Source organism: Artemia sp. Qi Xiang Cuo, chromosome 20, assembly GCF_049724085.1.
Source record: "Artemia sp. Qi Xiang Cuo chromosome 20, ASM4972408v1, whole genome shotgun sequence".
NCBI lineage: Eukaryota > Metazoa > Arthropoda > Branchiopoda > Anostraca > Artemiidae > Artemia > Artemia sp. Qi Xiang Cuo.
Window position 1 is genome coordinate 50,831,791 of NC_142813.1, and position 14,628 is coordinate 50,846,418.

The window sequence follows — 14,628 nt, forward strand, 5'->3', positions numbered from 1 at the left end:
ATTCCTGTGAGTCTGTAACTCCCCTGTTCTGGAGTTCCAGACGAATTTTTAATTCCATACAGATCCCACATAGATGACTTCATATTTTCATAGCCTATTTCACAATCTTTTAGTTATTCTGATGGGAATAAACCTGCCAAATTTAATCATTTATAATAAGTATACTACCCTTCTGGACAAATTTCAGGATGTACATTGTATGTAAAACACTGTGGAGCATTTTAACACTTACACATCTCTTGTTTTTTTTTGTTTTTTGTTTTTTATTATTATTAATTTTTCTGAAATTCCGTGAGGATGGATTGAAATTTGCAAACATAAGCATTGAATTTCCGATTTTTTTTTGCGATTTGTGAAACAGTATTATCACTGCGAACCATTTCACGATTCATTTTACCTATGGGTGACTGTTTTCAAGATAGGTTTGAAAACTGCTTTTACACAATTTATGTTACGCAAATAATCATAATAATACCCAGTGCAAGGTGAGCCAAAACTTAAAATACTTAGTTTAAGATGAGCTTTGAAACCAGAAAATCTAGTTTAGGTGGGGTAGAGGAGTCATAATACCTAGAGGAAGTTATGCTGAAAAGTCATGACATCCAGTGTAAACTGGAGGTTCTAGGGGGAAGTTGCGCTCCCCCCATGCCTATGCACATGTATCTGTTTTGTATAATTAGCTTAATCCTTGTTTAATCTTGAACTTTATTAGCTTAATCGTTTTAAAATACAAATTCTTTTTTTTTCAGGAAGGACCAGGTGTTATTCATATAGACGATGAGGAAAGATTGGAAATCAAAAAACTGATAGTGGACTTAATGCTGAAGACACCAGAAAAGATCCAACCACATCTCTCCGATGCCATTGCTGAAATAAGCAAATATGATTTTCCTGAGAAATGGCCTCATTTGATCAAGGACATGACTGAGAAGTTTACAACAGGTAATATTTTTTGCATGAACGATACTAAATTTATGAAATAATTTGATCAGTGATCGTTTTATGCCATAGATGTCATCCATTTTATTCCCAGATAAATGCCCTTCCCCTTTTTATATACATTCGCTTTTCCTCTTTTCCAATATTCTTTAAATGCCTTGGTTTTAGAAATCTTTGGATCTGTAGAACAGATCGGCTGATTCTATTAAGATTCTCTTTGAAAATTCTCATAATTATGAGTTACAATATTTGCTGTTTAATTGGATCTTGTTCATTTTATTCCCCAGATGTTGATGAATTGAGTTACAGAAACTCATTCATAGTCGCTTTCCTAATTGGTCTGCATTCCACTTCCCTGGGAAAGAGGTGACTCTACTATGTATCTCTTATGTCTTTTTCAGTTATATTTAAGTTCAGTTTTTGCCTGTTTATGGTCTGATAATTAAAAATGAGGTTTTCTATGTATTTTGAGTGATTATTCCTTGACCCAAATTATGTCGGAAAGGTGGTTAGAGCTAAGTGTGCAGTGGCGGTTCTGGCCTCTCTTGTGGCAGGGGTAAAATATTGATTACCCCTCCTCCCCCCTGCTTCCACAATATTTCCGGGCCACATTAAAAGTATTCATTTATTAACAAAGTTAATTTTCAATTTATTACTTATTTAATAGTGTTTTTATTTGATTATACTGGCGATACTCGGAGAGGAATTTAGTTTTAAAGTGAATGTGTTACGGTTAGACCCCGTTCGCCACCGTAAATAGTTTTATCTCCATGTATTTCTGTAGTCATTTTTGTTGACTTAGGCCTACATGTAATCAATTCAGACTTTGAAAGGCTTCTTTGGCATTAGTTTCGTTTCAGAGTTCAGTGAGGTAACATCAAAATTGAATTGGATATTATTCCTGTCTGGATTTATTTTGGTGAGGTCATAATTTATTCCAAATTAGTTGATGACCTGACTTAAGATGATTATAAAATGGAATATACTGTGTTTTTAGTTTCACCTATATTTTGATATTTATTTACTCAGTATTTGTTTCTGAACTAATATTGAGACTTTTTAATTTGTGGTGAGTGAGATAGCCATGAAAAGCTCCGACGAAATACCTGAATTTGTATATTCTCCTATTCTGAATTTTATTCAAAGCAATTTGCTAAGCGGAATTGAGGAGGATATTATTAAAAGACACGGTATGGAGTTTTTTGACGTGAATATAGTCAAAGAAGCTAAAAGTTTACTGTGGCAAATAAGTGCACCTGAATTGGATTGCCCAGTACGTAAGGGGAACAATGTACTTTCTAATCATTTTAGTGACATTATTTCTCTGTTAAGATCTCTTGACAGTAGTGACACTTTTGCACCTACGTTTGTGATAAAGCGACCTACAGAGGTGCCATGTCTCCCTGCAAATGCTTATACTTCTTTACTCTCTAAGTTTAATGAGCTACAACAAGTGGTTGTTGAAATGTCAGGGAAATTTGACAATTATCAGTTGAATTTTCCTCAACTTCCGAAACCTACCCCAGCAATTGACACTCATACGACAGTTATTGTCTCTAAAGTGCCTTCAGATCTGTCTGATCCGATTAAATGCAAATCTGTTCTCGATCAAATAGCTGGGCATGAATTAGTTTGTAGTGTGAAACCTGTTAATGACAGATGGTATGTCAATATCGATAAATCTGCAACTGAAGATTTTTGTACATCTGTTCAGAACTTTATTACCGGAGCAACAGTTAAAGTACGATCCAAGCGCTTTTTTGGTATTCTCAGAGGTTTCCCAGTTGATGTTGACCTTTCAGTTATTAAAAGACTGCAAGGTATAAAAAGTGCAAATTGACTGGGCCAGACTATGTCTGTCAAGCTGGAATTTGAAGACTCCTTCACTCAGTCTGCTTATTTCAAAGAAGGAATTAAAGTGGGATATGAATTTTTTCGAATTCACGTATTTAAAGAAATACCTAAATGCTGCTTCAAATGCCGATCATACGATCACTTTCAAAGTGCTTGCACCAGCAATGTCCCAAAATGTGCCAGATGTGCTGGGCCTCATATTTCTAATAAGGATAGTCCTTGTAGTGTTGCTCCCAAGTGTGCTAACTGTGGTAAAAATCATACTTCTTATAGCTTGTCCTACCCTATATCTAAGGAACTAATGTCGCGCTCCCACTTTTTGCAATGACTTTGGAGTTTTCAATAATATTGTTTAATATTAATGGTACAAAGGATAAGGATTTCGTTATTGATGAGTTCTACTATGATTTTGATTTGGTTTGTTTACAGGAGCATCTTCTTACAGACTCTAGCATTAACGTTTTGCGTCGCAGCCTTCATCATGATGTGTTTTTACTACTTCCAGAGCCACAAGAGGCCGGCCATCCGGCGGACTAGCTTGTGTTTTTAAGCACAATCCTAATTTGGTTTCGCCGGTGATTTTTTACTCGGATGAGTTTTTTTTGGCTGTTCGTATTGGCACTATAGTTTTCCTTAATTCTTATCTGCCTTATGATGACCGTTCCTCTAGATCGATGGCTAGATTTTCTAAAGCCTGTAACACGTTGAAGTTTCTAGTGGAAAAAATTCTTTCTATTTCTCTAGATTATATGATCATTGGTGACCTCAATACGGATATAAATAACTCATCAGTGAGAAGTGATTTGCTGTTAGATTGCCTTCCATTTTATCATATTATACCCAAAACTCATCCGTATTCTTATATTCACCATTCAGGCAGTAAGAGCAATATTGACCACATTATTTGCTCACCTAGTATTATTACATCAATAGTGTTTGTACATGCTGAAGAAAAAGACTTAGACCATCTCCCTATCTCAATTACTCTTACGCTGAATTTAAACCCTGCAAGTTTCTGCAAAGTACCCCAGTCTTCAAAATGCTTTGAAAAAAGTAATTGGAAGAAAGCTGATGTTCCTCTTTATGCGTTTACACTAACAAGGCTGCTGTCTGCTATACGAGTTCCCTATCATCTGTTTCAGAGCTCTATACAAGGGAATTGCAAAAAGGACCTGGATTGCTATTATAATCAAATAATTAAATGTTTAAAAGATTCCGAGGCAGTTGCAGTGCAGCTGCAACGTGTTAGACGTGGTACGCAAAAACCTATTTGGTCTTTAGATCCTAATTTAAAAACTTTGAAAAATAAAGCTAAGTTTTGGTTAAATGTTTGGAATGAGTGTGATAGACTGCCCTGTGGTATTGTTTCTGACCTTAAGCGTAAGACCCGCAGGGAATATAAAAAATATCTTAAGTCTATGCATTATCGTGGTATGGATTTTCCAGTGTCGAAGAGAGAATGGCGAAAAGTTATTAATTCTGAGTCGATTAGAAGTGATGTACCAAATAGTGATTGTCTTCCTGCTTCTGCTTGGCATGACCATTACTCGTCTATTTTTTCTAATGTTAATTACCGTGTGCATTCTTTGTATTCTCATTCTCTTTCTGCTATTTTTAGTACCCCTCTATCTCAGCGTCTCTGTGTTCCTATTTCTCTTTCATCCGTAATTGAAGCAATTCAGAAACTTGAATCAGATAATGTTGATAATGATGGTGTATCTATATTTCACCTTTTATTAGATGGCTCCCCCCTAATTAACCATATACGCCTACTTCTCCAGATGTGTATTTGTACTTCTAGTGTACCGGAGAGTTTGTTGTGTGGTACTGTTTCTTCAATTTTAAAGAATGGGAATTCTCCTTTTATTTGCTCTTCTTACGGACCTATTGCTGTCTCTTGCACTTTTAGTAAAGTTCTTGAGCATGTATTACTACCTTTTGTGACTAATAATATGCTTGAGAGAGATAACCAGTTTGGATTTAAGCCCGGAGTAGGTTGTCAACACGCACATCATGTATTATCTTCTTTGCTCCTTGAAAATTCTTCTAAGGGAAGGAGTATATATCTTTGTACTTTAGATCTATCAAAAGCTTTTGATAGTGTATGTCATAGTCAGCTTTTTTCTGCTCTTCGTGGTTACGGTGTCAATCTATTGGTTATTTTGCTTCTTCGGTACTGGTACTCTAATTCTTTTCTTCGGCTGAAATCTGTGCCTGCATCTAATATTAAATTGAAAAGAGGTTTAAGGCAAGGTGGAGTTTTATCTCCGACCTTTTTTAATTTGTGTATTTCAGGAGTTCTGGCAAAGATTTCGGCTACCTATCTCTCCGGTTTTTCTGATGTTTCCTACCTGGCTTACGCTGATGATCTGCTTCTTATAATCCGTACTAAAACTGGTTTATCTAACATGGTTTCTCGTGTTGCTACTTCTTTTTCAGACATAGGCCTTTCTCTTCATGTAGATATATGTAAATTTCTTTCTTTTAATAATATTTCTAGTACTTCCCTTCGCTGTAGTGGCTTTACTATTCCTCTCGTAGATTCTCTTCGATGGTTCGGTATTTCTATTACTAATAGTCTTCCGAGCTTGCGCCAGCGCTGAGTCTCAGATATTAATATGCAAATTAAATTAGGATATGCTAAGATTGTTGCCAATAGAGGTAAATATAATAAATTCGCGTTGGCCAAGCTCTACTCAACTTTTTGTGACCATTCAATTCTTTTTGCTTCTGGAATTTTTCGCCTTCTGAAGAAAACTGAGTTAAAAAGAACCCGGATTAATTATTTTAGATTTTGTAAATTTTTGTTGTTTCTTCCACCTTGGACCAAAAACCGGGTAATTATTAATAAATTTCTTGTTCCTAATATTACTGAAAAACTGGAAGCACTACATAGAAAACTTTCAAATACTGCTTGTATCCGTTTTTCTGCACACCATCACCTTATTAGGTTTTTTCAGTCGTAAGTTATTTTTCTTTTATTTGTTTAGTTGTTTTTCTCTGTTTGGTCATTCTATAATTTAGATTTGTAGAGTGAGTAAAAATTCAATGATGATAATATTAAAGACTGCTTATTAGATTCTGCAAGTTGTCAGTTTTTTTTTTTTTTTTTTTTTTTTTTTTCTTTTCCTTTTTTCCCCTTCCTTTCACGTTATTTTTTTTTTTTTCTCTCGTTTCTTTTAAATTATTATGTGTTACTCTGTAATTTGGTAATTTTTGATTTATATATTGTCTTGTGTCGCATTTTTTGTGTTTTTCCTCGTGATACTCCACGTATTGTACCTCTGTATAGTGTGGGTTAAAAATAAATAATAATAATAAGATAAGTTGCATCTTTAAAATGATTATTTCAAACGAAACTGCCGAGCTTGTGGTTCATGTCAAAGGTGAATAATAAGTAAAATATAAAACTGTAACTGCTTAATAAAGTGTAACAATTAGAATAGTAAAAAAAAAAAGTTAAAACAAAAAAACAACAAGGTACATTTTTTGTAACATGACTAAGTAATAAGAAAGAGAGAAAGGGAGGGGGAGGCAATATCAATATGTCACTTACCATAAAATGAAAAAACCTGCTAAAGGACTTAAAAGCTGATTAAATAATCACTGAAAAGAATCAATTATTCAAATAACAACATTTTTTCTATTCTGATTGTTTTTTTTATCCTGATTTCTTGATCTTTTTCAGATGATTTTAACATACTTCATAGAGTTTTGGAAACTGCTAATTTCGTAGTTTCACGCTACCGATTTGAAAATCGATCATACAAGCCCTGGGCGGAAACCTTTGTTGATTGTTTAACAGAAGTCTTCTTTCAAACAAAATTGAAAATTAAAAACCAAGAAAACAGAGATGCATTAGAAGTTACTTTTGGATGCCTGAAGCTATGCTGTGAAATTTTTAAAGCATTGACTTCCCAAGATGTTTCTGAACTTCTTAAAGACAATTTCGGAAAGTGGATGAAGGCGTTATTGCAACTTCTTACAGAGGATGTTCCTCTTCTTAATACAGATGTGCGTATCTAGTTCAGTAGCTCTCAAACTATAGGCTGTGACACGAAAACCTACTGTGGTTTAGCGTTGCCAACGCTTTGAAAGAAACTTTACAGTTTCTGACTAGAATTATACCAAAAGTGAGTTATCTGTTCCATCTGAAGAGTAGGTTAAAAAAATTTCTGTAGCAAGAAGAACATTTTTAATAAACAAAACATTCGAACAGATTTCTCAGTCCAAGAGTGCAGTCAAAATGTAGTACCATGTTTTACTCTATATTGCACAACGGCATAAATGTATCGTGTTGGCAACGCTGCTTTTTTTTATTGCTGTGCTTTATATCTTGAATTAATTCAAAGCAGCTTCAAAAGCGTTTAGAGTTGTATTACAGTTTTTGTTTTTATGCCTACGATACTATAGGGTAATGGTACCGATGATTCGACAGTGCAATTTTGGAACCCCTGTCGATACTTTTCTTCAAAACGGAATAGCTCTGCTTAGTCCTGACTTGGAGTGCCATCTCCTTAAGCCGTTTTTGTATATCAACAAAAGGAAACGTTGACACAATATCTAGTACACCCAGATAAGAATATAATATTTAATTCAGTCAGTTTCTTGTTTTTGACAAGGAAGGAGCTACCGGCAATTTTTCCGGTATGCAATCTTCAAACTGCTGTTTTTTGGTCATTTATTAAAAAAAAAGATTTGAAATTAGCACCAATGCATCAAGATACATTTGATTTTATCTGAATTCTAGTCACATTAGCTATTTCTTGATAAAATTAAATCAAAATGGCAACAAATATTACATTGTCGAAACTAGGTTCCAAGTGCCGAAAATTCTTGTTTAAGGTAGTGGAATGCCAGGCGCACTAAAAATGTTTCTTTAGTCAACTTTAAACGTAGATAATGGCTTTTATAAATTGATTTATTTCTTTTGTGAATATCTTGTAGTAACCTTGTCGAAGTTTTTGACAGACAGCAACAGGCCCTTTCGAAATATAGGTGACTCTGTCGAAACATCACTGAACATGTAAAACAAATGAGAAATAATTGATGTCAAAATTCCAGGGTTCACTGACGAAAATATAGCTGTCGAATTTATGGGTACCCACTACTGCCAAAAATTGCAGAGTGTTCACATGGAAGTAATTTTTCGCTTTCCTTAGCACTTATCAATGGAACTAAAAAAAAAAAAAAATCTAAAATTTGGGTTGGAAGTTGAACCGCAGGTTGACAAATACTAGGCCGTTTTCTTTAGCGACCAAAAAAGCGAGGTGCCATATTTTGTCGTCAGGTTTCTAGATTTTTCTGACAAAGGACAGTCCAAATAAAAGTTTTTCAAGAGGATTAGAATTGTAGATCACACTTTGAAATGGCCAAATGTTGATCACATTTACACTGTCAACAATGAACAAATCTTTGATGGGCCATTCCAGATAGTGTTCGGAAATGCTATTCCTGTGGCATATATGCAACACTTAAAAAAAGAAGATTTATGTGATCTAGGTTACAATATCACACTCCTTATTATTAATCAATTTTGTTATATTAAATACTACATACTTCAAACAGTTTTTTTTTACAATTTTATTTAGTTTTATTACTTCTACTTTTTGAATAGTGTTTTATGCTTTTATACATTAAATGAAGTTGAAGAAAAACAAAGAAACAAGAATAGACATGCCGAATACACCAGTTTCCGCCTACGGGTATTCCCCAAGTATTTCGACATGTGTCGAATACTCCAGGTTCCGCCGACAGGTAGTCCCCGAGTATTTCGACACGTGTCGAATTGGGTTCTGACTTGCGTCGAAAACAGGTAATTTTTTTGTTGTGTCGAATTTGTAGGTGAAAATACCCTAATTTCGGAAAATTAGAGTTTTGTGCCCTTTTCAGATAAAACTTCAAACTTCTCATCAAACAATTAGATTCCTAGATGTTTTCCTGCATACTGAAACCCTTTTCAAACAAAAAGTCTTTGAATTTGGACTTCTAGAGAAGAAAAACTGTTTGTTTTTTTTTACAAAATCTGTCAAATCATGAGTACCTTTACCCTACCTACCGGCAAGTGAAAATCCGGTTCTATCTTCGAGTAGAAATGATTTTACTTACAGATGACTTGCTTTTTTTATTATGTTCATTATATTTATGTAATATGTATATTACATATGTAATTGCGTTATGTAGTTGCAATATACACAAATTACAATATTTAATTACACTAAACTGTAAGGCTAAAAACTCTAGCTGGTCTTTAGAGAAAAACATTCCAAGCGTCATCTAAGAACTTGCAGTTTGCTTACATCGCTGCCACTCAGCGAGTATAGCTCTGTTATTTTTTATAGTTTAGCTAATGGCTAGTCCAGAAATTATGAATTCTAAAGAAAATCACACTATATAATTTTTAAATTTTTACTGATGTATATTTTGAAAATAGCTTTTATTTATTTTTACACATATAAATATGTAATACAATAGCATACAAAATTATGTTTATTATGTTTATTTTTATTTTTTTCTCGTTGATGAAAGCTTCAGGATGTGGTGCAGAAAATTTTGGAATTTCAACGTTATTTTTGTATTAATTTTTTCATTTTTGGTCAATAAATTAACTTGTTTTAAATTTATTTTGTTTCAATTGCCAATGCAAAGGCAGTGTGGTCTAGCAAATTATTTAGGAAATTAAGAAAATCTATTTTTTTTTCTATTTTAATATTAATTAAATACCCCCCCCCCAAAAAAAAAAAAATTAAGCCCTTTTTACAGAGCTATCATATGTTTACTGTATTATTATTGAATTTATCATTATTTTATTAACATTTATTTAACATATACCCCCATGGAATAAATGTTTATTTTCATTTATATTCAGAATGAGGAAGAATGGAAGAGAGAGAATCCAGGAATTCTGGAAGAAATGAAGACTGTCATTGTCTCCATAATCCAACTGTATGCTTCAAAATACGAAGTAGATATCAAGATTCTCCAAGAATGTGTAACATCACTGTCAAAACTCCTTACTACAACAGGGAAAGCTCCGAAAACAAAATTGTTGACAGTCAGTGCATTGACTTGTCTCTCGTACCTTGCTTGCCAATTCCCACATGAAAGTTTTTTTGAAGGTGAAATAAACGACCTCTGTTATTATGCCATATTCCCAAATATGGAGTTTAGTGAAACCGATGAAGAATTGTTTGAGGTAAGAATTTGGGCTATTCCAATTTAATGTTGACAATAGACTCTTCTGCTGCTTCCACACTAAAATAACGGGGAATTTTTTTCGCCCAGTAGCAACAATTTGTCGACTTCTCCAAAGAATGTGTTACAGGACCATTAGTTTGGCTAAGGATCCGAGAGAGGAATTGGGAAATATTTCATTGACTTTGTAACCAATCGAACCTTGTCCTTTTTTATTGGTTGGCATTGTTACGAAGTAAGTTTGAAATTGGAATTTATAAAGCCTAATTAGTGTTATGTATCTTATCCCTAACTTCTTGGAATCATAATGCTGTAGCTAATCTTTATTAGAATAACGGGGTCAAATACTCTTACCTTCAAATGTATCGGAAAACCTCATTGTAAAGAAAATGTAGACAAATCAGTTCTATTAGTCTAAAATGCATTTAACCTAAATGAATATTCCGGCTCTATGACGCGCCCCGAGCAAAACAGAGTCCTAATTGAGCTTTCTTGAAGTATTGATTGTAGGACTGTTTTAATTTAGTTTTAAAGATGGCATAATATTTTAGTCTTATTTTATTTATATTAGTGTTTTGCTGAGGGTGGCTCTTTGATATAGGGTCTAAATATCGATTCCCTTCGTAGATCCCATCTATCCATGGAACTTACACTATGAGTGGTTAACAAAGACTGTAATTTTACGTACTTTCACAACAGTGTCTCTATTTTGGATCTGGATAACTCTATAGGCTCCCCTTCACTCTGCTTCTACTGTCTACGTTGATGAAGAAGAAAGGGACTAAGACCATCTGCCACTTAATTGGAATTTTGTTATTAACAGATTTGCCACTTGCTTCCCCTTTTCAGAAATAGAAGTGGACTACAATAAGTGACTGGAATAATGCTAATTCGGTTCTAAATTTTGTTACTCTTAGTGCTTTATTATCTTTTATTTACGTGCCTTGCCACCTTCTTTGTAGCAGTATTTTTTCTCCTGAGGCCCGCAGCGAATTAAACTCCTGTTATGGGAAAACTATCTCGTGCCTGAAAGAGGCTGAAGATATAGCGGTGTGCCTATAATTCGGATGTATTGTGGTACCCGTAAAGCCCTATGGAAGAGTCGACCGAGCCTCAAAAACGTGAAAAATTGTGATACTTCTATTCGTTGGGTAGGTTTAAACGTTTGTAGTAGTATTAATTCTACTAGGCATCAGACTCTTGTTAATATTAAAACAAATTTAACGATTGGCTATTCTAAAATTGTTGTGAATCATGGTGAATTTTGGGTGTTTGAACCGGAGAGTCTTGGCAAAGCTTTTTTCGAGTTATTGTTACCATCCTATTTTGTTTTAACCGGTCTTCTTGCAATCTTCAATAGTGATGATTTTAGAAGTATGTAAATCGATTATTTCCGATAATGAAAATTTCTTCTTTTTATTCCTAAGTCTTTTCGAAACTGCAGTCTTAAAGTACCATGCCAGAGATATTATTCCCGTCTTCAATACATTTTTAAATGTAGAGTTGAAGTTGTTTAACCGATTCTGTTTCTGTTTAAAAAAAATTTTTTTTAATAATTATTATTGTAAATAGTATCATAATTTGAACTATTTGTAATAATTTTGTCTATACTAGCAAATATTTCAATACTTAATTATTTAAAAATTTTACTATCAACCAAAAGAATGAAGTCTCTTTCTCCTAATCACTAGATCCGGCCACTATATTTCAGTTTTCCCGCACCAATCACACCAGGCACTAGGGAGACTAGAGGCTCCCTTCCCCAACAGAGTGCAAGTGTACACATAACCGTTTTGCGTGATTTAATAAATCAGTTAAAAAGCCTAAAACATAAACAAACCAAACAAAAGCATTAATTCTATTGTTTTATAACTCTACATCTATGTATCTGTAAATTTTAATTTTATAATTCTAATGTAATATAATTCGTTTATATTTAATATAATTCTGTTATATTTTTTTCTCATCTTTTGTTTGAACTGTCTTAACCTCTTTTTCGAAGTCAATATAATTTTTGTTCATTTTTTTTTTTTTCTATAATTGAATCTCGACGTAGAGCTATTGCTCATTTTTTGCCTATTTATTTTGAACTCATTATATGTATCATTGTTTTCAGGTTTATTGAACATATTAGATTATTTTTAACCAAGTATTGAACCGAGTATTATATGTGTAAACATATTGAGTGTTCATGGAACCCAGAAGTTCAGATTAGGTTTAATTTTGAAGGTGATGTGAATAAAAATGTGAATTATTAAGCGTCAGCTTAGAGCTTATTTTTCTTTCTCTTTGTTTGGTACTCATTATTAATATCATAATTCTATTCTTTATGATTAATTTTTGCTTATAGGATGATCCAGAAGAATGTTTAGCGCTTTTTATGGACGGTGGTGAGGAATTTAATGATTCAAGAAGAGGCGCTGCCAGCACATTATTCAGGGACCTGTGGAGGCTACTGGTGAATAAGAGACCTGGGAAAATTCGAAAGACCAAAATTGAGCTAATATTGGAAAATTTCATAAAGGTGCACTTTATTTCTCAAAATAATGATAATATTAATTTGCTTAAGCAGACGAGTGAAAATTCAGATCAACCAACTGCCCTTGGGTTTGATTTAGTAAAATCCCTGTATTTACGTGTTTTTTTTGTTTTTTTTTTCATGTCGCTAAAGGTAATAAAAAATAAAACAATGGTTTGTAAATAAACAAATTTATCAAAGATGAAAAAAAAACATAAAAAAACAACAAACTTGCCAAATCATGAAGGAGGAATATTTTCACGGAATTAAAAGCGTACTAGGGGAGAATACAAGTGAGTTCAATTGACTAATTTAGACTTCAAGGCAACAGAAAACATGAATTAAAATTCGATATTTTGATGCTTAATATAATATAGATGTTAAGTCTAAGCACAAATCCGTTTTAACAATTGAGTAGCCAAGAATTTTAAGTTTTACAAGGGGCTTCAAGATCTAAACCTCGTGTGACATTGTCAAGACTTGCTGTTATTTTTACTGAGATTCAAATTTTGATTCAAAGTCTAACCATTTTAAAGTGTACGCCATTTCGCAGGGACTCAGCAACTAATTTGATTTTAACTGTCATTTTATTTAAACAAATTTCAATCTGATTCTTGTAATTTCAAGAACGAACTGATCTCAAAATGAAGCTGCACCCAAGCCAAGAGGGTGGAGAGGGGGAGAGCGTTTTTGTTTTGAAAACTTTTATACACACCTTGGTGTGATTATTTCTTCTTCTTTTTTTGGGGGGGGGGGGTGACATGATCATATATTAGACAAGTAGGAAACCCCAAAATACCTAACAAATATGGTGGAAAGGCGCTTAGGTTTTTGAGGGGGGAGGTTAACCTAAATAAAACATAAAATCGTGAAGAAAGGAAGAAAACGAGGACAATTAACAGCCAGTAAAAAAATTTAAAAAATATACAATTATTTCCGTAAAGACCTCCGCTTGACCGTCCTCACTGCAGAATAAAACTGATCAAAATATAAAAAACCAAACCTTAAAATAAAAACAAAACTAAAATTGGACGACCCTTTCTCAGTAACGGTGAAAGGGTCTAAAACACAAGTCTAAATGGCATTTCTCAATTTCATTTTACGTAAAGCACTCTTAAAGGCTAATTGCTTTCCAGTTAGATTATTATCAGAGATTCTTAAACGCTATTTTCGATTAAAACTTTTTAAGATCTTTGCATGAGCTTATCTGACCACACATTTTGTTTGGAGGAAGGAAGATATCAGGAATGGGCCAAAAATCTTGTTGCTTTTTATCAGTGTGAAACTTTCCTTAAGTTTCCAAATCAAGAGGACCCTTATTCTAAAAATACCCTGGCCAGGTTCAATGGACCTGGCTCTCCTATAAATGGGGTCTAAAAGAGCCCAAAGACTCTTTTGATCTGTACAAATCTTACATACTTCAGCACTTGGGCAAATATAACTCAAATGCGCAAGACAAAGTGGGAAAAAAAAGTTTCAGTTTCCCTGTAAAAGGCTCAACAAACTCCTTGTTTTTGAACAGATTAAAATTTAAAGCTGTAAGTTCGGGGGCCAAGTGGGTCCTAATCTACATGAAAATCTAATTTTGTGGGGCACATTCCCCCATCTTGAAATGATTAGCAGGAAACTTTCAAAGATTGTTGCCTAGGATAAGAAAACTGTGCTTTTGGAGGGTATACATACATTATGAAGACCGAATATGGGCCAAAAAATTGTCTAGGTTAAGTTCAAAACCTTTTGTTGCAAATTCGTTGGCCAAGGAAACGTAATTAAAAAGAATACTACTATCAGAATCTAAACGTCATCTTTTTTGTATCTATTATCTATTATACTGCGTAACAGCAAAAAAAAACGTTAGGGGTTTCTCAACTGATTTAGACTAAATTTGGTGTTCCTGTTCCGAATATCACATTCATTTTTATGTATCAGGTCAATTTTTGAGATACAGCCATAGGCCAACCTAACGAGCTATACAAATGCTAATATCAGGGGTTTTAAGTTTAATCATACTTGTCTTGAAAAATATATCGAATTGCAACATTAGCTTGTTCCTCTAATGGAGCTGCATACGTGTATGCGTGATTGCAAGGTTATTTAATTAACTCTTAGCCAATAAATTTATT

General features: G+C 33.7%; 1 protein-coding gene across 1 annotated transcript in view; it reads left to right on the forward strand.

The window, feature by feature from the left end:
* The window catches only part of LOC148940329 (exportin-2-like), a 104,469-nt gene that overhangs the window by 45,540 nt on the left and 44,301 nt on the right, over positions 1–14,628 (forward strand). Inside the window, exons 3-6 of the mRNA XM_089105837.1 lie at positions 750–942; positions 6,482–6,807; positions 9,662–9,988; positions 12,338–12,511. Of these exons, the coding sequence (XP_088961963.1) occupies positions 750–942; positions 6,482–6,807; positions 9,662–9,988; positions 12,338–12,511 (1,020 nt within the window). The remainder of the gene's footprint in view (positions 1–749; positions 943–6,481; positions 6,808–9,661; positions 9,989–12,337; positions 12,512–14,628) is intronic.